General features: G+C 44.5%; 1 protein-coding gene across 5 annotated transcripts in view; it reads right to left on the bottom strand.

The window, feature by feature from the left end:
- Positions 1-10077: 10077 nt before the first annotated feature.
- fat3a (FAT atypical cadherin 3a) overlaps positions 10078-24103 on the bottom strand; it is a 73039-nt gene continuing 59013 nt past the window's right edge. For 3 of the 5 annotated variants that reach the window (XM_053872271.1, XM_053872276.1, XM_053872274.1), the window contains 8 exons: positions 22889-23043; positions 22407-22634; positions 21773-22019; positions 18512-18665; positions 17682-18394; positions 17308-17412; positions 14652-14711; positions 10078-12196 (listed from right to left, as the gene is read on the bottom strand). In XM_053872271.1, coding sequence (XP_053728246.1) covers positions 11604-12196; positions 14652-14711; positions 17308-17412; positions 17682-18394; positions 18512-18665; positions 21773-22019; positions 22407-22634; positions 22889-23043 — 2255 coding nt within the window. In that variant the 3' untranslated portion in view covers positions 10078-11603. The remainder of the gene's footprint in view (positions 12197-14651; positions 14712-17307; positions 17413-17681; positions 18395-18511; positions 18666-21772; positions 22020-22406; positions 22635-22888; positions 23044-24103) is intronic. The other 2 variants (XM_053872273.1, XM_053872275.1) reach the window with 1 other exon arrangement.

The following is a 24103-nucleotide window of genomic DNA, read 5'->3' as shown; positions in this document are numbered from 1 at the left end:
TTCATCCATGGGGGTAGATTCCACAACATCTAGGACACCACGCCCACAAGTAGGCACAGGAAGGGCTCCATCATGTGGAGATGAAAGCAATGGTGAAAAATCCTCAGATCCCTTCTCACTAGGATCACAAAATGAGTGCAGAGAGGCCACATCCAGCTGCATGATAGGTTCGTCTGAGGGTTTGCTGTCAACGTCCCCATCCAAAGCACAAGAAGAGACCAGTGAGATAGACTCATCAGTTTCAGGCAGGAGTCGTAGGAAATTCACACACAAAAGCAAGTTATGATGGACAGTCTTCAAATGGCCCAACAGGATTAGGAATCTCAAAGGTGTGCGTCTGTGGATTGCTACTGACCACTGTGTAAACAACATTGTCCAGCGATCAGCCAACTTCATACGATTCCTCTCTGCCTTATTAGCCAACAAAACTCTGTCGCCAGGCACAATCTCTACTCCCTTCACTCGACGGTTGTATACATCGGTCTGGCGTTTCTGTCCAGCACTATCTTTCTTCTCTGCCAGTAACATAGCTTCTCGAAGATCCTTCCTCAGTTCTTCCATATAAATGGGGAGTGAAACTTGAGTTTCATCACGCAGAACAGACTAAGGTGCAATTAAACTACTCAGCTGACCCAATCCCCATCGGATGATAAGCTGTTGTTCTAGATTTCTTGACACCTGAAACTTGAAGCAGGGATGTGATCAATTCACTTTCGAAGTTGGCACCCTGATCAGAGTGAATCCTGTCTGGGAAACCATAATAGCAAAAGTAGTTGTCCCATAACTTCCATGCAACTTGCTCGGCCATTTGGTCAGGACACTGATGTGACAGCCGGGTGAAGGGGTCAGTCACAACCAGAACATCAACACTGCAATTTTTAGAGTCTTCTGCAGACCAATCAAAACTTCAGATCTACTACGACTGCAAACTGTTCGCCAATTTCCAAAGAACACGATGTCAGTATAGGAAATGGCATAAGCAGCGATAAGAAGTCAAACAGTTGTATCCATGCATATCAGACGTAGCATGTACCTATGCGGGCTAATTGTTCAATGACATAGGATTACCACAGTCCACCAAACGACACAACGGACTGCAGGCAGATGGAGTTGCACGGGGTATCGCAGTGGTAACTGAGAGAAGAGTACATTTTTTATTGGACAGGTCGTATCATCTGAATGTCAAACCGAAGGAGCATGCACACAGCTACATGCTAGCACAATTAACTACACAGTTGAAAATACGATTCATTGTTTGAGTTGCGCTTACCGTGATTTCGGATTCGTTGCACCAGCAACTTCAGAGAAACTCTCGAATGTTGTCTGAATGTCAGTTCTATGAGAACGTCCCAGTCAATACAGACAATTTCCATTATGGTGCAGTTGTTTGTAAACTGAGGCGCATGGCCATCTGGATCAGGTGTGTCGCCCATCACACATCAAGAACAATGCTTCACATGGTCTCTCACATCCCATTCCATAGAATTCCAGTAGAATCGCTGTTTCACAAGAAGTCCTGTCTTGACCTTGGTGAATAGCGTCATCATGACACCCTCGTAAACATAATTTCGCAGTGACACAGGAACCACAAACTGATGTCTCTTCTTTATGGTGACTGGGTTTTTAGACACCCGATAGAGTATACCATCCACAACAGTCAATTTATCCCACTGCCTCAACAAGCCATTTTACTCCCCACATGAGTTCGCTTCATTCATTCTGGCTGCCGTATATATCCCGCCCAGAACGGATGTACGTGAGGCTCAGAGTGCGCTCGCGGATCAGATTCTGCATGTGGAGCGAACTTTCCCGGACTCTCCTGTGATTGTGCTTGGTGACTTCAACAAGGCGACTCTGAGCGAGGAGCTTCACAGGTACAGGCAGGTTGCAAAATGTCCAGAGCGTGCTGGATCTCTGTTACTCAGCGCTCCGCAACTCTTATACCGCCCTCCCTCGAGCTGCACTGGGTCTCTCTGACCACTTGATGGTTCATCTTGTTCCCACATACAAGCAGAAGCTGGAGCTGGCAAAACCTGTTGAGGAGCATGAGGATCTGGACAAGTGAAGCTAGAGAGGAACTGCAGGCTTGTATGGAGACCGCAGACTGGGAGGTGTTCAGGGCTGCGACCAATAATCTGGATGAGTATACAGACACTGTGACTTCATGGATCAGCTACTGTGAAGAGTGCATAGTTCCAATGCACACCAAGCTGAGTTATGCTAATGACAAACCTTGGTTCACACCTAAAGTCAGCCAGATTAGACGGGAGAAGGAGGCAGCTCGCAAGAGTGGGGACAGGAACTGCTACAAAGACGTGAAGTATCGGTTTCAGAGGGAGCTGAAGAAAGCTAAGGCCACATACTCTGACAAACTTACATAGCAGTTCTCAGCCAATGACTCGGCTGCGGTGTGGAGAGGGCTCAAGGTGGTCACTAACTACAAGCCACGTGCCCCCCACAGTCTGAACAACCTCGCTCTTGCACAGGACCTGAACAACTTGTATTGTTGCTTTGAGCAACCTTTTTGCACCAACACCTCTGTGGTCTCTCCAGCCCCATGTTCCACTTTACAACAAAGGACTGTGCTGTCTCTTAGTGACACAACTAAGACGAACGATGTCACTGAGACAGCAAAGTCGATCACAGTCACTTTTGATGAGCCACCCCCTCACCTCCCCCCTCTTCCTCTTTCTCTTGACATCATGGAGCAGGACGTGCTCACTCAGTTCAGGAAGCTGAACCTTCGGAAGGTTGTGGGTCCGGACAGAGTTTCCCCTGCCATCCTGAAGCATTGTGCTGCTGAGCTGGCTCCAGTGTTCACAGACATCTTCAATGCTTCCTTGGTGTCCTGTCATGTTCCTGCCTGCTTTAAGTCATCCACTATCATTCCTGTTCTCAAGAGAGCCAGGATCACAGGACTGAATGATGACAGACCGGTGGCACTGACATCTGTGGTCATGAAGTCCTTTGAGCACCTGGTTCTCTCTCACCTGAAATCTATCACTGCTTCTCACCTGGACTCATTGCAGTTTGCCTACAGAGCCAACAGATCTGTGGAACGATGCAGTGAACCAGGCCCTTCATTTTGTTGTGAAGCATCTGGAGACTTGAAGACATGCTTCGCCAGCTCAATGTGCCTGACTCCCTCTGCAGATGGATTACACATTTCCTGACCAGCCGGAGTCAGCGTGTGTGGCCGGGGACGACTGTCTCCGACACTCTGACCAGAACCTCCCGTCACAGGAACAGCTTCTTCCCCTCGGCCGTCACACTGATGAATTTGTGAAACCGCCTTGTTGTTATAATATTATTTTAATTATTTATGGGGCATGGGGTCCGACCTTCCGAAGACATCAAGTCAGATTTTGAAACTTGCTGAATGACATCTACCTTAGCAGGGTCTGTAGAAACACCACTGCTGTCAATAACATGGCCCAAGAAATGAACTGAACGACGTAGAAAATGGCATTTCTTGGGTGCGAGCTTAAGATTGTGATCTCAAGCCGTTCAACTGCTTCATCCTCACCAGGTGCAAAGACCAATAGATCATCCAGTTAACACAATAGGTTCATGACGTTCAAGTTTCCAAATGTCTTCATCATCATGCGCATGACACTACTCGGGCTGTTTACAAAGTCCCTGTGGAAGTCGATTATACTCATATAAACCAACAGTTTAAACAAAAGCAGTGAACTTCTTACACTCCTCAGCCAAAGGAATGTTGTAGAATCCAGAAGTGAGGTCCAGGGTGCTGAACAGATCGTAACCTCCCAAGGCAGCAAGACAGTCCTCTTGATGGGACAGAGGGTACACATCTTTCACTGTCCAGGTGTTTAACCAGTGGAAGTCGTTGCAAATGCGGAGCTCAACTCACATGACTCCAGGTCACTCAATCCACAATTCTTTAATGTCTCAGTCATGTCTTTCAGGTCAGCCACACATGTTGACTGTTGGACTTACCATAAGCATTAATATGAATGTTCATCTGCTTGGAGCTCTTCAACAGCCAGACACAGATACACATCAGCCAGCTTTTGATGGTTATTGGCTTGTCAGTGGGGTAATGACTTTAATAGGGACTGAACCATCTCCGCACAATGGTGTTACCACTCTGCCAACAAGAACATTGCTTGAAATGGAGCTAGACTTTGTTGTAGGCTTTGGCAATTGCTTCCTCATGTTGTGACTCACGACATAGATAACAAACAACAATCTGAACTGAACTAGGTAGCCTCTCTAATACTGAAACTTACTTAGATTAGGATGGCAGTTATAGTCAGACTATATATATATATATATATATATATATATATATATATATATATATATATATATATATGTACTCCTCCCTCACCCACCCCCCTCTCCCAGGTGGGGTGGGTGGGTGTTACTTCAGCTCGGGTCCTCTACCAGTGGCCTAGGAGCTAGAGGGTCCTGCGTTGTATCTTTGCTGTGCCTAGGACTGCACTCTTCTGGAGTGAGAAGTCTGATGTTTCTCCAGGGATCTGTTGGAGCCACTTCTCCAGTGTGGGGGTCACTGCCCCGATTGCACCGATCACCACAGGCACTACTGTTGCCTTCACCTTCCAGGATTTCTCTTGCTCTTCTTTGAGCCCCTGGTAATTCTCTAGTTCTATTTGATATGTGCTCCGCTCTCTAATGGCCTTCGCAATTGGTTAATCCACATCGAGGCACTGGCCTCGGCCTGAGACTTCGATCTGCAAGGGGACGAGCTCCGGAGGATCCAGGTGTCGACTGCGGCCTTCCAGAAGATGGCGTTGGCTGCCTCAGTCGATGGAGCGCGCACGTGCACTCTTACCCAGATGGCAGCTTGTAACCTGTGGCTCGCCAAGATGGGATTAAAGGAGCGGGAGAAGCGGAACCCCATAGGAGCGCCAATCACAGACGACACGCTGTTTGGCTCCAATGTTTCGGGTTTGCTGGAGAAGCATGAGACACAGAAGTCGTCTGCTAAGCTCTCTGAGCACTTCTGCCTGGCTAAAAGGGGGTCACAGCCCTCCTGTTCCAGAGAACGTTCGGGCCAAAAAGACGTCCGGGAGTAGCCATTTCGCCTCCGCAAAGCCGACAAGCCCTCCACTTCGTCCGTTGGACCTTCGTCTGCAACTCGTGGCAGAGCGCCTGCTCACAAACGCCAAAGGTCTGCATCTCCTGTCAATAAACCACAGAAAAAGTATCTTCGGGTGCCGCTTTTACGTGCCGGCCGGTTCCGTAGGCCTCACTCGTGTTCAACCTTCGTCTTCGCTAGCTAAAAAAGCTAGGCTAACACTAGCTCCTTCGACCTCCGGCCATTTTGCACTGCCCGTGTCAAGTCGGCCTGGTCCGAGTTCTTCAAACGCACAGGTGAGTGCTGGCCGGCTGAAGGAACTTTGTCTCCCAGCGGCCTCTGCAGCTGTCGTCACTGGTGGCCATTTTGCTTCGCCTGAGTCAAATGAATCCAGTGCGGCTGCGCCGAGCGCCACCGTGTCGAGCAGTGGACTACATCTCCCGACTTCCCTCGCTGATGACGTCTCCCATGTTGCCGGAAGCTCACAGCACACGGTGACTACGCACTTCAGTTCTGTCGCCATCCCCCCGAGTTCGCGGGGATCCGTCTCACGTCTCCTCGCTCCCTAGCAGAATATCTGTGTCTGGAGCAGGAGGTGGAGTCGCTCCTCCAGAAACGAGCGATCTCCCTGGTTCCTCAAGAGGACTGCGGGAGATGGTTCTATTCTGTGTACTTTCTGGTCCCCAAGAGATCAGGAGGTCTCAGACCAATTCTGGGCGGCTGAATGCCTTCATCTCTTCCCGCTCGTTCAGGATGCTGACAATAAAGCAACTGCTTGAGTGCATCAGGCGAGGGCACGGGATGACCTCCGTGGATTTTTGCAGCACCACAGGCGCTACCTGAGGTTTGCAGTGGGAGACAACTGTTACCAGTTGTTACCTTTGGGTACTCTCTGGCTCCACGGACCTTCTCGAAGGTGGTGGATGCAGCGTTGGAGCCGCTCAGATCTGCGGGAATAAGAATCCTGACATATCTGGACGACTGGCTCATTCTAGCAGCTTCGGAGAGCGAAGCACACGGAGATTGTGCTGCGGCACATCAGACGTCTGGGCTTTGCGGTCAACCTCCAGAAGAGTGCGCTGCAGCCCAGCACTTGCACTCAATATCTGGGGATTCTCCTCGACTCTCGGTCCATGATAGCGCGTCTGTCAGACGAGAGGTTGTTAAAACTTCTCCTCGCAGTTACGGCGGCGAGTCCACCCTGGACGATTCCGGACTTTCACAGGGCTCTGGTGCAGGATCAGGACTGGGTTCGGTCCCGTCCTGTTCTAGGTTGACCCCTCAAGGTCTGGTTGCTGAAAGGGTGAGACTGCTGGACATGGGGCTGTCGGACGCAGTCATCCATGCGGTGCAGAGCACCCGTGCACCAGCTACTAACAAGCTTTACACTTCCAAGTGGCGTGTGTTTGCTAGTTGCTGTGCAGTGAGACAGCTTTCGCCATCTAACTGCTCTGTGGCGGAGGTCTTGTCCTTCCTGCAGGAGCTGTTGGACAAAGGCCGGGCGGCGTCCACACTCAACGTGTTTGCGGACGCCATCTCGGCGGGGGACCAAGGCTTTGGTCGGGTCTCTGTGAGGAGTCACACGATCATTAAGAGATTTCTTCTTGGTGCTCGGTGCATTAGGCCTCCGGCGAGGAACCTATTTCCGCCCTGGAGTTTGCAGTTGGTTCTTGAAGGGCTCTGTAAGGCCCCGTTCGAACTGCTGGCGGCCGCTTCGTTGGATATACTGACCTTGAAGACGGCTCTTCTTCTGGCCTTAGCTTCGGCTAAGAGAGTGAGCGATCTGACAGCCTTGTCTGTGAGCTCACGGTGTATGTCGTTTGGTGAAGGTCTGACCTCTGGGACCCTTCATCCAAATCTGGCTTTTAGACTGAAGGTCATCACGGCTTCTTATCGGTCTCAAGTCCTGATGTTGAGGTCCTTTTATTCCCCACCTCATCAGACTGATCAGGAGGTAAGGTAAGGTAACTTTATTGTCAAACACATGCTACAGTACGAGACATATAGCATGGATGAAATATCTGTTCTCACAGACCTGGACACGACATACAATCACAGACGAACATAAAGATCACAGACACCACATAAAGATCACAGACAGCAGGATACATGCAACAAAATCGTAACATCAGTCCATCAACCACCGGGAGGAGCACCTAGCTCATGGCAGCATGGCAACATCCTCTGCCCCTGTGGATGGAGCCAAAAGTGCCTGGTGCAGACCCGGGGGCAGAGTAGGAAGGGAGTTCAGCATCATGACAGCCTGGTGGATGAAGCTGTCTCTCAGTCTGCTCGTTCGTGCGCGGTGACTCTGGAACCTTCGCCCTGATGGTAGCAGCGTGAAGAGGCGGTGCGACGGGTGGGTGGGGTCTCCTGCGATCCTCAGGGCTCTCCGAGTGAGGCGAGTCTTGTAGATGTCCAGGAGGGATGGAAGAGGGACCCCGATGATCTTCTCAGCAGTCTTCACCACGCGCTGCAGGGTCTTGCGGCAGGCGATGGTACAAGAGACGAACCACACTGTGATGCAGCTGGTCAGAACGCTCTCGATCGTGCCTCTGTAGAAGGTGCACATGATGGGGGATGGAACTCCGGCTCTCTTCAGCTTCCGCAGGAAGTACAGGCGCTGCTGGGCTTTCTTGGCCAGTGCCGTGGTGTTGGTGTTCCAGGTCAGGTCCTGGGAAATGTGAACACCCAGGAACTTGGTGCTGGTGACCTGCTCCACTGCAGCACCAGCGATGAGAAGCGGGGGATGCAGGACAGGTCGTCTCCTGAAGTCCACCACCATCTCCTTGGTCTTCTCCACGTTCAGGCGAAGGTTGTTGTCATCGCACCACTGGACCAGGCGGCACACCTCACTCCGGTAGTTGGATTCGTCGTCGTTCCTGATGAGGCCCACCACGGTTGTGTCATCTGCAAACTTAATGAAGAGGTTTGAGTCAGACACAGGTGCACAATCATGCGTTAGCAGAGTGAATAAGAGAGGACTCAGTACACATCCCTGAGGAGCTCCAGTGTTCATTGTGATGGACCCGGAGGTATTCCTGCCAACTCGAACCACCTGTGGTCTGCCTGTGAGGAAGTCCAGTAGCCAGTTGCAGAGGGGGGGGGCAAGTCCCAACTGGACCAGCTTGAGGATGAGCTGCTGCGGGATGATGGTGTTGAATGCTGAGCTGAAGTCCAGGAACAGCATTCGGGCGCAAGAGTCTCTCGTCTCCAGGTGGGTGAGGACGGAGTGGAGAGCAGTGGAGATGGCATCGTCAGTCGAGCGATTGGACCGGTATGCGAACTGGTATGGATCTAGAGCAGGAGGGAGAGAGGTCTTGATGTGATGCATGACCAGACGATGTCTGTGAGGACATCCGTAAGCTCCTCAGCGCAGTCTTTCAGGACCCTTCCCGGGATGTCGTCTGGACCCGAAGCTTTCCTCACGTCGATCCTTCTCAGCGATCTTCGCACCCTGTTCGGAGACAACGACAGTACCTGGTCTTCAGCGGTCAGAGGGATCTTCTGGGCTGGAGTCTTGTTGACTGCCTCGAAGCGAGCGAAGAAGTCATTCAGCTGGTCGAGCAGAAGAGGGGAGTCATCACAGGTCTGCGGTGAGGGCTTGTAATCTGTGATGGTCTGGATCCCCCTCCACAGGTTCCTGGTGTCTCTGCTGTCGCTGAACTGGTCTGCAATCCTGGAATATTGCCGCTTCGCCCCTCTGATGCCACGTGCGAGGTTGGCCCTGGCTGCTCTCAGGCCCTCCTCATCTCCAGCTCTGAAGGCAGGATGCTAAGATCTTGCCTGGTGTGGTAGATCAGAGCCTCTATTGCTCTGGTGCCATGATGAGTGCCTCTGTGCTGTCCTTCCCTGTCTAGCCATAGGTAGGATTTGTTCATGTCAGCCACTTCAGCTATCTGTCGATGGTACATCCCATGCAGGGGTTTTTCCTCCCATGATGGTTCCTCCAGTTCCTCCCTCTCTGTCAGTTTCCATTGTCTGAGACACTCACTAAGTGCTCCATCTCTGGGTGCCATCTTCCTGACATAGTCGTGGAGCTTGGATGTTTCGTCTTGGATAGTGACTCTGGTGCTCTTTGTGTATACGTGTAGACGTCTATAAATACCAAGTTAGATGAGGTGTACAGATGTCTTCTAGAAATATTCTCTTTTAGACCAGTGGTAGAACGACCTTAGGACCTAGGGACCATTTGACTTCTATTAGATGTCTTTAAGACCAAAAATGCTCAGTTGGTAGCTATCGGGACTTGCTATTACTTCACCTTCACCTTCTTCTACCGCTTATCCGGGGTCGGGTCGCGGAGGCAGCATTCGGAGCAGGGAAGCCCAAACTTCTCGGTCCGCACAAACCTCCTCCAGCTCCTCCCGGGGGATCCCGAGGCGTTCCCAGGCCAGACCAGAGACATAATCTCTCCAGCGAGTCCTGGGTCTTCCCCGGGGTCTCCTCCCGGTAGGGCAAGCCCGGAACACCTCCCCAGGGAGGCGTCCAGGGGGCATCCGGATCAGATGCCCGAGCCACCTCAACTGGTTCCTCTCGATGTGGATGGGCCGTCCCTCCTGCGGACCCACCACCCACAGAGGGGTCGGGTGCAAAGAGTACTAGAGAGAGAACTTGCTATTACATATATTATTACTTAATATATACAATATTAATATTAATATACAATAGTTAGTTATGCATAGCTTAAGGACACTCTTCCTCAAATGAACCATTATATTTCCCTTTCAACGGGTCTGGCTGTGTCCTGAGCAACAACCGTCATAACCGAAATGTACTGAGCAACAACCGTGTCTATGCACACTGCTTTATTCTGACATCCAAATAAGACAAGTCGCAAGGACGTGCAGAAGACCTGAGTCGATGTCAGGAAAATGTGTTGATAGCCTCTAAAAAGAGCATATTTTTCGTTGTTTATGGTCACAGTCGTACGTGTGTACTGTATTTGAGTTTACTCGCTAGGATTGCTCAATGTTTCAATTTGCAGACCCGGAAAGAAAGCATACACAACAAGCAGAAATGGTTTTATTCCACCACGCTGGTATAGAAAAAGAACATGAAAATGCCTTTACACCTGAAAGGGCTGCAGAAATATTTACATGTCTGGAGAAAAGAAAAAAAATCCCATTTGCCCCCAAAATGAAACATCTGCTTGGAAGCAGATATTAAGTATAATGTCCATAATCTAACACCCAAGTTGCCCGAAAATTGCCCTGAAATCGACTGAAATAGACAATGAGTCATGCTTTAGAGGCAGTAGACACATCTCATTGTCTTGTTAAGTCCAACAAAAAGGTCAAAGACAGTTTCAAATGGATTAAATGCAAAGTATGCACATATTTACACTGTACAAACTTGATTTACATAACTTTACATTATTTACTAAGCCCAAAAAGCAGCATGCTTGACTTTAAACATTATTAGCAAGTGCTTTGCTCAGTGTGTAGTCATTCCAGTCATTTAACATTTAAAAACAAAAGGTAGAATGATATTACAATCTGATCACAGTAATAAATGAAAGTGCATTCTAAAAGGATCAATTGTTGATCTCATGGTTTGAACTGCACAAAGAAAATTCCTTTCTTTTCTTTCTTTTTTTCTTCAAGTTAAAAACTTTCATGATGGAATTGAGATTTTAATGAATTATGCATCTTTTATTTTATTTTCTGTATTCACAGCTTGATCAAAATCTGGAAAACCTGTCTCACATCACCATGGAGCCGGCTGTCTGGGTGAACAAGTCCCTGATTTCCACAAGTGATCTTCCAAGATTGGGAGTTAGGTGAAAATCACGTTTCCATGTTGGTTGACCTTGTATCACAATTGAGAAGCACAAATGCAGTGTTGTTTGTCAACCAACAAGATAGGCACATTCTTTACTGTGCTGTTATCATTATTATTATTATTATTTTATTGCTGGCAGGAAGCTGAATTTTAAGTTCTGGGTGCTAGACCTAAATGCATGCACTTTGAGCTCATCTGCAGCAGTGTGGGGTTTTTATCTCTCTCTTTTCGGGTCCTTTCCCATTCACCATCCTTCACAAATATAAATAGATTGACGCATGCGTTTGTTACACACATGTACAGACAGAAACCCAAAAAGCACAATAGGATGATTTAGTAAATGCAAGATGGTGAGTAAACACAATGGCTGTTTTGTCAACCTTAAAGGCTTTGCAGAGAAAACTCTACTCAAGTTCAAAAGAATGCAATTGCCTTTTTAGTGATGAAGCCATTTTTACTCTATTATGGAGCCCAATAGAATTAAACCACATTTTCTTTTTACCGATGAACGACTCAAGTTGTATTAAAATAAATCAATATCACGTTTTGTCTGATTTCCCAGTGCCACAAGTATGTGTCGCATAAAGGTTCCAGATATTGTGCAAATCCAGTCGCTTACGTTGTTTGCTTTTCTAGAACCATGTGAGATGGGGAGCTATAGAAACAAGTAGAAAGTCATTTCGAAAGGAATTTGAGTCTGGAACGATGATGTGGAGAAATGTATTTCCAAAATCCACGATCCTGGAGATAGTCATCAAACTTCAGTTTGTTGCTGGGACTCAGTCGTGATTGTTACCCCTCTGTGGCTCTCATCCTTCAAGTCGAAACAGCCACCATGGTCGGAGTCCCCCAGCCCACACGGAGCTGATGCAGATGAGGCAGCCACAGTCAGTTGCATATTTCGTGACACAGAGCCAAGATTTTGTGGGACCGTTAAGGAGCTTAAGTTGATTTCTCCAAAGGGGAGTTGGTGAGGAGGTAAATACTGACTTGGGTGAAACTGAGTGCGATGATGTGGACTCGTGCTGCTACTCCTCGAACTTAGAGTGCTCTCCTTGGAGAGCGGCCTTTGAGTAGGAGCTACTGTTTTATTTTCCTGGTAGTCTTCTCCACTGGGGAGAGGAAGAGGCATTTGATCATGATTTAAGAAGTCTTCTTCGTGAGGAGGGGGATAGTCACTGTCAATGTCATAACCCCCAAGGTAGTAGTCAGAGTCTATTTCTGCTGGGCTTTCGCTTATGTGGCTCGCTGCAGGATCACTTTCTTGGCCGAACTTGTGCGTTGTTCTCTCTTGACTGTTGGACTTCTTGGTATCGAGCATCCAGTCCGATGTATCCCAGTGATAGGCTGCACAAATGGAGAGAGCTCTTAGTCTTAAGCTGAGAAAAGATTTTTTTTGGGGGGGACAAAAAGGGTCGTGCATAAAAACCAAGCAAATAAAAAAACAAAACAAAACCAAAAGTACTTTTTATCACCCCTTCAGTAATGGCTTTAAAATGCATTGCATTGAACTGCAATGAAGAAATGTGTGTGTGTGTGTGTGTGTGTGTGCGCGTGCGCAGAATAGGGATAACCGATGAGAAGGGTTGACCTTATCAAGCAAAGACATGACAGAACTACACAATGATTTGACATAAAAGGTTTGTGTAATTGGTTGAAGCACAGTTGCCAATGTACAGCAAGCATATAAATGTTTTTTACATTCAGATTGGTTTTCCACATTAAAGTGGTGATTTTGGCAACTTTTCTGACTTAAGTAGACATAATGGTCAGCTCTTGTTCCACATAATGTTAAGAGGACCTTCAAAAGTTATTGCCATGTCTGTGGTTTCCACTTCAACCAAAAATCTCTGATATCTCTAATCTCTGATCAATTAATAACTGTGACAACACTCAGCTGATGACTCAATTAGTCTCCAGTGAGTAAGAATTGAATCCAATCCTCTATGAACACTGCACAAAGCAGGTGAGAAATCAGACAACCTGTCCAGTTTAGTAAAGTTAGTGCCTATTAATGACTGCTAAAACCAAGTGTTTAAAAAAAACAAGCCATGACACTTTTCTGTCAGTGATTCTGGCAATGAACTGGGAGGAAAAAGGTGTTCGTAACAGGTCTGGGTATGTGATGTTTGACAACTATATGACATTTTTGAAACTGATGGTGAATCGCTCATAATTGGAACAGCAAAGGGTATTTTTTTTTAAATTTTGCAGTAGAAATTCCACACTTTGAAAAAAGTCCTTTCAACGTTCTTTTTGGAATTACATGCTCCTCAACAGATGGATCCTTTCAATCATCAGTAAAGAGCCCCAATTGGATCAATTTAACATGAAATGCAATGTGGGACACCACATTAATGATACATTAAATATGTTGTAAATTTGATCGAGTGATTTAACAGAGTGCAGAATGCTAGGGGGATGGGGATGAGACTCCAAATCCAAATGTAAGTGAGTTAAATATAGCTACTTATTTAAACTTACTGAAGCACCACTGCCATCCAATATCTTTTTAAGAGTCCATGCAGAGAACAGGTTTGGGCCCCTTATGTGAGGGCCTGTTAATGCCCTCCAAAACATATAATACGACAACCCTCAAAAAACATCCAAGAAAGGGATCTCAATCCAATTCAGGCCACATATTTCATACGTAAAAAGGGCTTTGGCTCATCATTGCGTTGTCATTTTGAAGTCTGACCTTTACAGCCTGTGACATCAGCTCAAAAGGAAGCAATAGAGAGAAAAGTATTATAACAGTATTTGAATAGAGGAAACTGTCAGTAATCATAATATTGAGAAACTGATTCAAGTGCTGCAGATCGGGTAGGTATTTTATCAAATATGACAAGATAAACAGAATTACTTCATGTTAATCAGATCATAAACTACATGTGTGAAATGCTTTCCATTTCACCACTAAAATGCAAAATGTGCTTCAACAAACCACACACACAAATGTATCTTGCTTTATGAACATTTGCAAACACATAACCAGATATACGTCAGTTTTAACCATTGTCACTGGAGACGTACTGTATTGGATTAAAATCAATAAATAAACATTTTAAAGCCCAGGAAGGATAAAAGCAGAAGACAATCACATCATGCTTATAGCCGGATGAAGGTCATGCCATTAAAAGACTTAAACAACAGCGGGAACATTGTCTTTTATGCTATTGTTACTAGTTTCTTCATCAATCGCTGTTAATGGAAAAATACTGCATGTAATAACTATATAGCTTCAGCTTTTAACTGTTGTAAATAATAAATAATATAGTTTAATAGATGTTTTTCTAAGCATAATAGATATGTTTTGAAGTATTTCCCTTGATAGTAATACGATTAGCTGAGATATGGTTGCCATTTTTTAGTTCTCCGTTTTAAAGTAACAGCAGTTTCCATTTAGTGATATCCTGGAGGACATGTCAGTGAGGAAGTGATGAAGAAAAAAAGCATGGGTAATGGGTCAGAACACAAACCACATGGAGACAATGTCAAACCATCACCATTACACAGAATCATACAGTCCAGGCAGATAACTAGTTGAAACCCAAAATACACACAGTTTTACAAAACAAAGCACATTTCTCTCTTATCAGTATTATAACACAAGATGCATAAATCAAGTGAGAGAGCTCAAACAACTTAAGCATAGCCAGTCACCATCTCATACATTATTATTCGTACATTATGGGGCAGCCATCGTATCTATCGCAAGACGTGTGAATTCAGTTGAAATGCAATCGAGTGTGAGACAATGAGAATAGTGGAGAAGAGACACAAAGGGGAGGAAACATGGTACCTTCACTTTCAATTGAGTCGACTGCATCATTGACTAGCCGAATGACCGTCACTATGGAGGCTTGTGGAGGGAAAAGGAGGAGGTAAATTCAAAAGTGTGCGATTGGTTAATGTGCTAAAATACGATAATAAAATGGTCAAAACAAATAACAAACAAAATAAGTGAATAAACACTATGTATTACATACATAAATAACTACACAGTGCATCAAGCATTTCAGGGATGTACCAAAACCAAAAACCAAAAAAGAAAACGGAAAATCAAAACAATGTAAGAACTAATTATTGTGTCAATTATTAGCAGTGTTGCCAAAGTTAGATTGAAAATTGATTATTTTGATTTAAAAGTAACTTGGTTAGATTACAAGTTAAGAAGACATGTTGCATTTAGCAGCTGCTGACAACAGCCTAAACAGAATTTCAATGCCAATTTTGGTGTTGCGTCTTTATATCTGAGCTCACCCATCTGAACGTAGAGTTAATATTTTATTTTGACATAGTGTTCGAGAGACGGCTGTGCTACATGCTAAGAGGGCTAAGCTAAGCAATCGACAGTGGTCGCCGCCCACGTTGCAAGTCCCCAATGTGATCATGAATCAATGAGCTCACTGCTGCCATCTTGCACTGCTCATGTCCAGGAGCAGGGACTGGACCCAGCGAGCACTCCCAGCATGACAGTGGGACATGGTCAACTCAGTTTTACACAATGCTGAGGGTATGACAAAACGGATGTTGACAGAAGTGTTGTCACAGTGAGTGCTCTCGGTCCAGCTCTTTCGACCAGGACGGGCCATTTTCTCTCGCCCCACCTCTCGCAGATTTTTACTCGACGTGGGTAGAACTGTGCGTCAGCTGAGCAGACACAACGCACTTCAGCTCGGTATGCGCGAGTGATATCCAGAATGCTCAAGCTGAGAGCGGGTTTTATTCAAAGGTTTGGATGTTGAGAGGTAGAGACTACTGGACCTGGGATTATCAGAAGCAGTTATATCCATTGTGCAGAATGCTAGTGCTCCGGCGACTAACAGAGCATACGCTACCACAGCTCCTTTTCAAACCCTGTGTCATGTACAAAGATAAATCAACTGAACTGTATAAATGTAATACAAATGACCTCTAGCTCTAACATGATTACAATGTATTAGAGCAGGTAGAAATAAACATTCATCCATGTTGTTGATGTTAAAAATCCGCCAAAGTGAGTGGATCTCATGGACCTACTCGTTCCCGTTCTACACGCTATAGTTCACTCACAGAGGAAACTGGCCAATGCACTCTTGCCTTATGCTCACGTCGTTTGGTCCATAAACTTTATACTTTATACAGACAGTCATTATCAGACGATAATGACTGTCAGCACTGCAGATTTTACAGAGCTAACAGCAAGCATGACTGCTCACATCAAACCTTTATTTACACTTGTAGCGCATCAAGGTGTGCCGTTTTTTTAATAGCTGGCTTAAAACTAAATGCCAGGTAAAAAATGGAAACACTCACATTGATTCATTTTGAGCAAACAGAGCTAATAAAAGTGAAAGATCCCCCAAAATAGGATGTAAATTAGGAACTGTGTGCCAACCTTTACACATTACAAGCCAGATGAAGTTATCGAAATGGTTTTAATTCTTGCCATCAGCATGTGTCAGGATGTCTACTTTTTATAGCGATAACAATAGAACAATGGAAATATGTTCTGAAACGGTTTGATTTTTAAGAACCAGCTTCAATCATCGGACAATGCATTCTGATATTTTTTGTTAAGATTGTGTTTCAATACTGTAACTCTGTTGAAGTAACTAATTATAATAAATTAAGTAATTAGATTAATCTTCATTGAAAGTGACTTTCAATGTCGCAACAATGAACAGAATGACCTTTATCAATCCCTTTGGTATGTTGATCTTTGAAGTGAGATTGTGATGAAATTGAAATCATGATCTTATCACTTTAAAAAAAAGTGACATATTTTTGCCACATCTCCCACCCCACTTTAAAATCTGTGAATTTGTCTTTAAAGGAACAGTTGCTGCTGAATACTATAAAAACAAACTGAATCAAACAAACAAGCATAAGGTCACATGGAGGAAGAGGACACTTGCACATGCTTTTCATTCAGCATCTCACGCAGAACTTAATGTGTTGTCAGTTTTGTAGTTACACAAACTTGCTTGTTGAAATGCAGCAACCATGACATGGTTGCGTTAAATGTTTCGGAGAATGATATCTGTGATCATTTAAATTTGGAGGGGACTCACAGGCACTCCTCACCCCCATTTTTTGTTGTTCGTTGTAGCCCTCATTGGTCATTGTATGCAAATGCGTTTCGGGCAAGGTGGCCATTTAGCAAACTTTAACTTGTAATAACTTTGAAACTACAAACATATAAGATGTTATTTTGATGTGAAGCTACTCCATCATTAGGTGAGATTTGATTCGTGCATCACAAAAGTTTGACAAATGGGCCCCTCTAATGAACTTGACTCTTACAACTTCTGGATTCAAATCCACAATGTTTCAGTATGAAATCTTAATTTCAGTTATATGTCTTGATACATGTGGCCCAGATCAAATTTGCACATTACAACATTTTTACCCAGATTGAGGTAAAGTGTAAAAGTCACACAAGAAGCAAGGGTAATGTAAACTATGTGTCTCACCGTTGTCATCACAGGAATCTGACCGGAATGAACTTAGTGACTGGACCTCAGAGTTGGTGTCTTTTTGACTTCCAGAGAAACACGTCACTTCTTCCATTATCTTACCTAAACACAGAGGAACAATGAAAGTCGATAACAGCCCAACATTATTACAGTAAAACTCCATTAATGCCTATATATAGAATAACTAATTGTCACTTTACTGTTACTGTTTATGGTTACATATTTGTAAGTAGTCTGTGGGACAAATAAAGGAATCTAATCTAATCTATATTGTTGGGTCTTATAAGTGTGTTGTTTAATTTATATGTTTATTCTTTGATGACAACATCACCAACATTTCCAAGGGTTCCCCTCCGTTCCTTGGTACTCACCATCATCACTGTCCCATGGGCTTTTACAAATAGAATCACAGTGTGAGTGGCAAGGAGACGCAGGGGTGCGGTTGGGGGCCACACTGCAAACTACCACACCTCTCCTGGATGTTCCCGACAGAATTCTAGGAGATTCTGGATGAAAGGTTCTCATCTCTGTGTGCTCAACAGAGCGCTCCTCAGCCATCTTCTCCATGGTGGAGCACTGCTCTCCTTGGAAACAACGGGAGTAGGCCATTGGCCTCACAGGGACCTGTGGCGGCCCTATCAGCTCACCAGTTCCCAATATGGTGGGTCCCTGTCCAGTCTCTGCATACAGATGCAAAGGATCTCCTGTTGTACAATGCAATGTTTTAAACTGAAGACCATTCGCCTTGTTGAGGAGAGCTGCGGCAGCAGGGTCTTGGACGAGTGACAGGTTGTTCCTCGAATAAGACTTCTCAAAGACCTTCTTTCGTAAAGCAATGAAGAGCACAATTAGGCTGAATATTACAAACAGGACAACTGAGATGCCAATCAGTTCCTCTTTTCCAACCACAGCATGACCAGCCTGCATATCAGGGACAACAACGGGGCGCAGGCTGCAGCGCTGCCCAACAAATCCTGATGAGCAGTTGCAGTAGAAAGATCCATATGTGTTGATACAGACGCCACCGTTCTCGCACTCTCCCTCTAGATTACTGCGGTCACATTCATTGACATCATCGACACAGCTGGGGATGCAGGGAGGCAGAAACAAATAAACATTATCTTTTGAGAGACTCAGCAAGTCCATTCATGTAAGGGTTACTTATGTGCTGAAACTTTTCAAACCTTAAATCAATACTTACGTTACTCCCTTGAATCCTCTTCTGCAACTGCATAGAAAGGCGTTTCCAATGGCTTTACACACCCCCCCATTTTGACACGGGTTTGGCACACACGCTGTGATTTCCATCTCACACCGCCCTCCAGTAAATTGTGGGTTGCAGCTGCATATGAATCCTGGAAAGCAGAAATAAATACAGCAGACTCAGAGTAGAATAAAGAGCGTCATGAAAACTATCTGATCACATAATCAACTTACATTGAAGGGTTCTATGAGAAAAACATGCGTGACCTACACTTGACCATCAAGTGAGTGTCATTAAAAAAATGTCATTTTGTTACTATTTTTAAGAGGTTATTATTTATTGCACAGAAGGGATACCATGCACGATCAACTGAGAGCTTTGCATCTCACAATAAATTCAATAAACACCAGGAACTTTTGATAATGACATTGGTCGACTAAGAGTCCCTGGATCAGTGTTTGTTTCATTAGACGGAGAGGTCCTAAACTGGCATGCCTTGGTTCATATAAACACATGCACTGGTGCCTCTGCGAAACACAGTGCTGGAAATTGGACGGTAAATCCACTTTGGTATCCGCGGCAGCATCCTCTTCTATGTCACCGATTAGGGTTCACTGGTCGCGGACACAGTCTCTCAGGCAGTGCCGATGCTACAACCCGGCTTCATTAAGGGACCATCGACAAATTCTGATTCGGTCAAAGTGTTAATGAAATCTTCAAACATGCCAATTAAAAACAACCATTTTAGGAGAGAGAATTGTGAACAGACTTCATCCCACCAGACAAAGAACTGACAGCTTGTAACATGATTTTGAGGATAGAATATGACTAAATGATCATTTATTCAAATTATTTCTAATGTTTCTTCAATAGCATCTGGGAAATGTGTCGAGATGGATTCATAGAGACATGAATAAGTCCACGAATAGGTTTAATCATAGACAGTTTCAAGAGAGACTGCAGTGTGTTCAACACAAGTAATAGAATGAAAATGTATTTGCAGAAATGGCAACATTTATGGCATATATTATAAATATATACCCCTTTTCCATTAATCACTGCAACATAGTCAGTAAGTGACTACATTCACATGACAGCCAAGAAAACTTTATTTTAATCGTAACATTATTACGATTAATTAATTACAAAATAATTACAAAATTGAAATTCTTATAGAAATATGTTTAGTTTAAATAAGGTGAAAACTTGAATATAGCCACCACCGTGATTTATTGTGTTATTGTCAAACTGATGCAAAGTCAGCAATATTTTGCTGTTTAAATGTATGTATGGGTCCATCATTTGATTCAGTAATATACCACATTCATTCAAATTGAAAAATGTGGCTTATGTGGCAAACATTCTTATAGCATTAAACTGCGATTAATTGAGATTAATTAATCACAACTCTCTAATTAACTGGATTATTTATTTAAATCGAATCCCACCCCTAGTTGAGACACAAGACAGTTATAAGTTAAGCACACTTCTTTTCATGCCAAGGAAAATCATTGACTGTGACTGCAGTTCCATTCATTCAACTAAGGTAATAGTTTGATGAAGCCCCCGAGTCAGACTGCGTCATGTTCTCTTGGTTTACAGTGGAGATAAGTCGAAATACTGCTTCATGCACATCCATGACGAGGGGTGGCGTTGTGAGCTCTTCAATCCTTGCGGTTCCAATGACCGTAGAGGAAGCGCAATCACAGTTGACAAGTAGCGTGGAACTGTTTCATAGCGTTATATTGAACTCTGTAGACAACAACTGAACATGTTTAACTGTGGAAGTCCAGAATCAGCGCATCAGAGAGATGGTTCACCGTATGGAGCTGTCATCATCATCAACATGCTCCCATTGGCAGGTTTCTGAATAAAATTAAATAGCTTGCAATAGATTGTATTGTCTTTGTATATTACAAGAATGAGAGATGGCAAGTAACAACAGCACAGAGTCTCGCTTCTGATCGCCGGTGTGAGCCTCCACTAACTACGGTTGCAAACGTGGTGGTAATGTCATCTCCTAAAACCAACAAGTCACGTCTTCTTAGCTTCTTATCAGAACATTCAAAACAACCAAATCTGCAGATCATCGCCGTTGCGAGTTATAAAACACAGCTGATATCAGGTTTGTCATGTGTTCACCACAGACATCGGCTAAAACCAAGGAAAACACACAACTTCTCGATTGTATAGAAAGTTATTAGACATGATGAGACCGTGATAAGTTGAGTTACTGGGCTACACGCTAGCATAGTTGAGCTCTTGACCGCATTATCCAGGTCGTGTAGCCCGACTAAGAGAACTTCAAATTTCTCTGCAGTAGTCAGTTTACAGGCAAGTCCAAACTTCGTCAAACTATCTAAAGCACAGTCACAAACAGAAAGCTTTACTGTTATTAACACGCATGACAGAAGGCCTACAAAGGTCACACAGATCACGTTGTGAATGTGTGTTATAATGAGCAGGCACCATTTTATGGCATTATATTTGTGTCAAAAAATGAGCAAGCAGTTTGTGCACTTGTGAAGATGTTTCACACACACGTAAGTGACAGTTCGGACATAACATTTTCACCAGCAAGCAAAAACCTCTTTTGGGTTCAATAAACTGCCATATGACTCGTCCACAATCACAGTCAAACCACCTGTAGCAAAAAATTCAATGCGCTTTTTGGCAGAGCATCACGGCAGCAGCGAGCCAGCGTGCCACTACTTGAATGAGGGAGGGCAGAGAACACTGTACTGTACTGACACTACAACACTTACTCTACAGAGCCGACGTGTGGGGGAACACCTTGAAGCCCCAGTCACAATAGCAATGCTTCTACTACAGAAGAAGGCTGTAGGATTAACGATTAAGGAACTAACGCAAGAGTACTGAAGTTACCTGTGCTAGTTGAGAAACAAACACTGCTAATCATGTTTAGAGCCAGAAATGGACAGCTATCGGATCATCTCCAGAAACTCTTGTAACTAAGGAGAGGAACAACAGGAACAGGGGAAAACGGGAGCAGAGAAGAAGATGGAACTTCAACCAAACACATGCAAGAACCTTACTGAGAGAAAATGTACACTTGAACAGTGGGAGTGACAAAGAGGAACTCACTGACAAAGGAAATGAAAAACCTAAACAACATTAAGGTTTTTGTCACCTAACACAGAAATTGCAGAATTATTCACGAGATCAAAATTAACTGACGGTCAGCAACATGCAAAGGACTAATACAAAATGTATATAATGCAAATTATGCGTCCTTACCACCAGATGGAAGGCTGATACAGGTGGCCCCATTGTGACAGGGATGCTGCAGGCAGGCATCAGGGTACAAGACACAGCCCAATTTCAACTCAGACAGTCCCACTACCTCAGCATAATTGGAGCGCTTGTTCTGGAGCGGCAGCTCATTGTTGTTGAGAATAACTGAGTCCAGGCAACCATGAAAACCCTCCAGAACCTGTATGTCCTTCTGAGGATCCAAAAGATTCCCGGAGCTCAGATGATGCACCTTTAGATACAAATTAATGCAGTTTCAGCAAAAATTACAAAATAAAGCTGACAGTCAAATGAACCAAAATTTTCAGCATGTGATACACAAAATTCAACTAGGTAGGCCAAGTGATGTTTTCATGCCAACATTATGAGTGCACTTCTAATGGACAAAATAATAACAATAATTTGAGCTGCGAAGGCTTTCACCACTCATTCACTGCATCACCACTCTGACATCTTTGCTGATTCAAAAAAAGTGTTGTGAACAAACTCCCCAGTACAGTCATCAGCAAATATCAATTTTGAATTGATATGAATATCAAAATAAGGTCAAAGTCACGTTTTCTGGGAGGGCCACATAGAAATGCTTTTAAAAAGAAAAAAAAGGTTTGTTTTAACTCACCAGGGCTCCAAAGTAAATGGTTTGGCCTCCAGCGAGAGAGTCAATGTATGGTGGTCTGTGCCGTCGCTCAACATAACTGTCATCCAGCGCTAGACTGCTGAAGTTGTGGTTTAACTCCAAAATAACAGTGTGCCAGCTGCCATCATTTATTCTTCGGCCAGATATTCCCAAAATGTCAGGGATGTCACTGCCACAGGCCAGCTGAAAAGATAGTTTTCCATCCTCCAACTATACAGCAAGGCACACAGACAAGCAAATACAGTACACAACATCAACAGAGATCACGTTGTTCAAAATTTTAAAACGTTCATAGAGTACATTGATTTAATTACTATCTATATGGCCTTTCATATAAGCATTGTTGTCTGTGCGTTATGTCCCTTCTAAAAATATGTGCACTGTTCGTGAACTCATGTCACTTGAGACAAAAATCAAAAGGAATGGAAAATGCATGTCATAAAACAAAATGAATGATACTTAACCTTTAGCGTGACACAGGACTTAGACTGAGCGTAGATTATGACTCCGCGGCTCTGAAGTGTTCTGATCCTCAGGCTCAGTTTCAACTCGGTCTGCAATTGCTCAGCCAGGTGGTACTTTATGTAGCTGTTCCCTGAGAAACTCAATGACGAAGGACCTGCAACACACATATCCAAACGTACACACAAGTTGGTATCTCTATCTTTGTGAGGCTTGCCACAACCCTTTCACAAGCCTCCCACCCTTAATTTAACACCCAAAACAAAGACTCTGAACCTTAAACCCAATAATAATGACCCAGTTATTTTGATATTTTCAGCCTCAAAATTCTATGTGGATCAGCCAAAATGTCCTTACAAAGCAATTGTCCCCATAAGATCAGTGTCTTGTGAAAGATTAGTGCATACATGTATCACTTCCGCACCACTATCCTTCTCCTCGTCCTGTCAGAGTGTCATCAAGCGCATTTCCTAAGTATTTATATGAATGGACCACCTCAATTGTATTTCTGTTGAGGGTGGACACAGTGGAGATAACATGAGACCTCTTCCTTTTTCTTTGAAAACAGCAAGAGTTTGGATTTGGGTCATCAGCATAAAAATGCACACTGGCATCAGGCACATTTTGTCCCAATTTGTTAATGTGCACAGTGAAAAGGAGAGGTCTTAATATGGAACTTTTTTCTCGCGGTCTGAACCCTGCGGCTTATACAATGATGTGGCTAATATATGGAATTTCACTTGGGTTGCTCCAATTGATCCGCTGCCTGTCATTGCCGATCACAAACTCCGATCACATGTGACAACCGTCACTCTGACGTGCAATGTCTGCGGCTTGTGATGCGTCCACTCCTTCCTTCCCTCGCTGCCGACTCGCGGCTCACTTGGCAACAGCATGTCTACTGTGGAGACATTTTTGACATGTCTACTGTCTGTTATGTAAAGATGACCAGCCTTTCTGAGGTGTCTTTTTTAGACGGAATCGACCAACTCCGCTGCTATTTCATGTGTGATACATGCAGCGTTCTTTGGCCACTTGAATCTGAAACTTTTGCAAACGTACAGAGTGGGAACTTTCATGAGAGAGGTTGAAGACAGCATCTTCAGCTGAGTGCTCTCCCTGTCCCTCAGAGCATTCCTAATTTTTACAGTCTTAAAGAGTGTCACGCTGGCAAAAATAAGGAGCCTTGTCACATCAAACCGATGACATCACAGGCG

The sequence above is a fragment of the Synchiropus splendidus genome, chromosome 8 (genome assembly GCF_027744825.2).
Source record: "Synchiropus splendidus isolate RoL2022-P1 chromosome 8, RoL_Sspl_1.0, whole genome shotgun sequence".
NCBI classification, from domain to species: Eukaryota; Metazoa; Chordata; class Actinopteri; order Syngnathiformes; family Callionymidae; genus Synchiropus; species Synchiropus splendidus.
The sequence above is the reverse complement of the archived record's forward strand: the minus strand, read 5'-3'. Positions and strand labels throughout refer to the sequence as shown.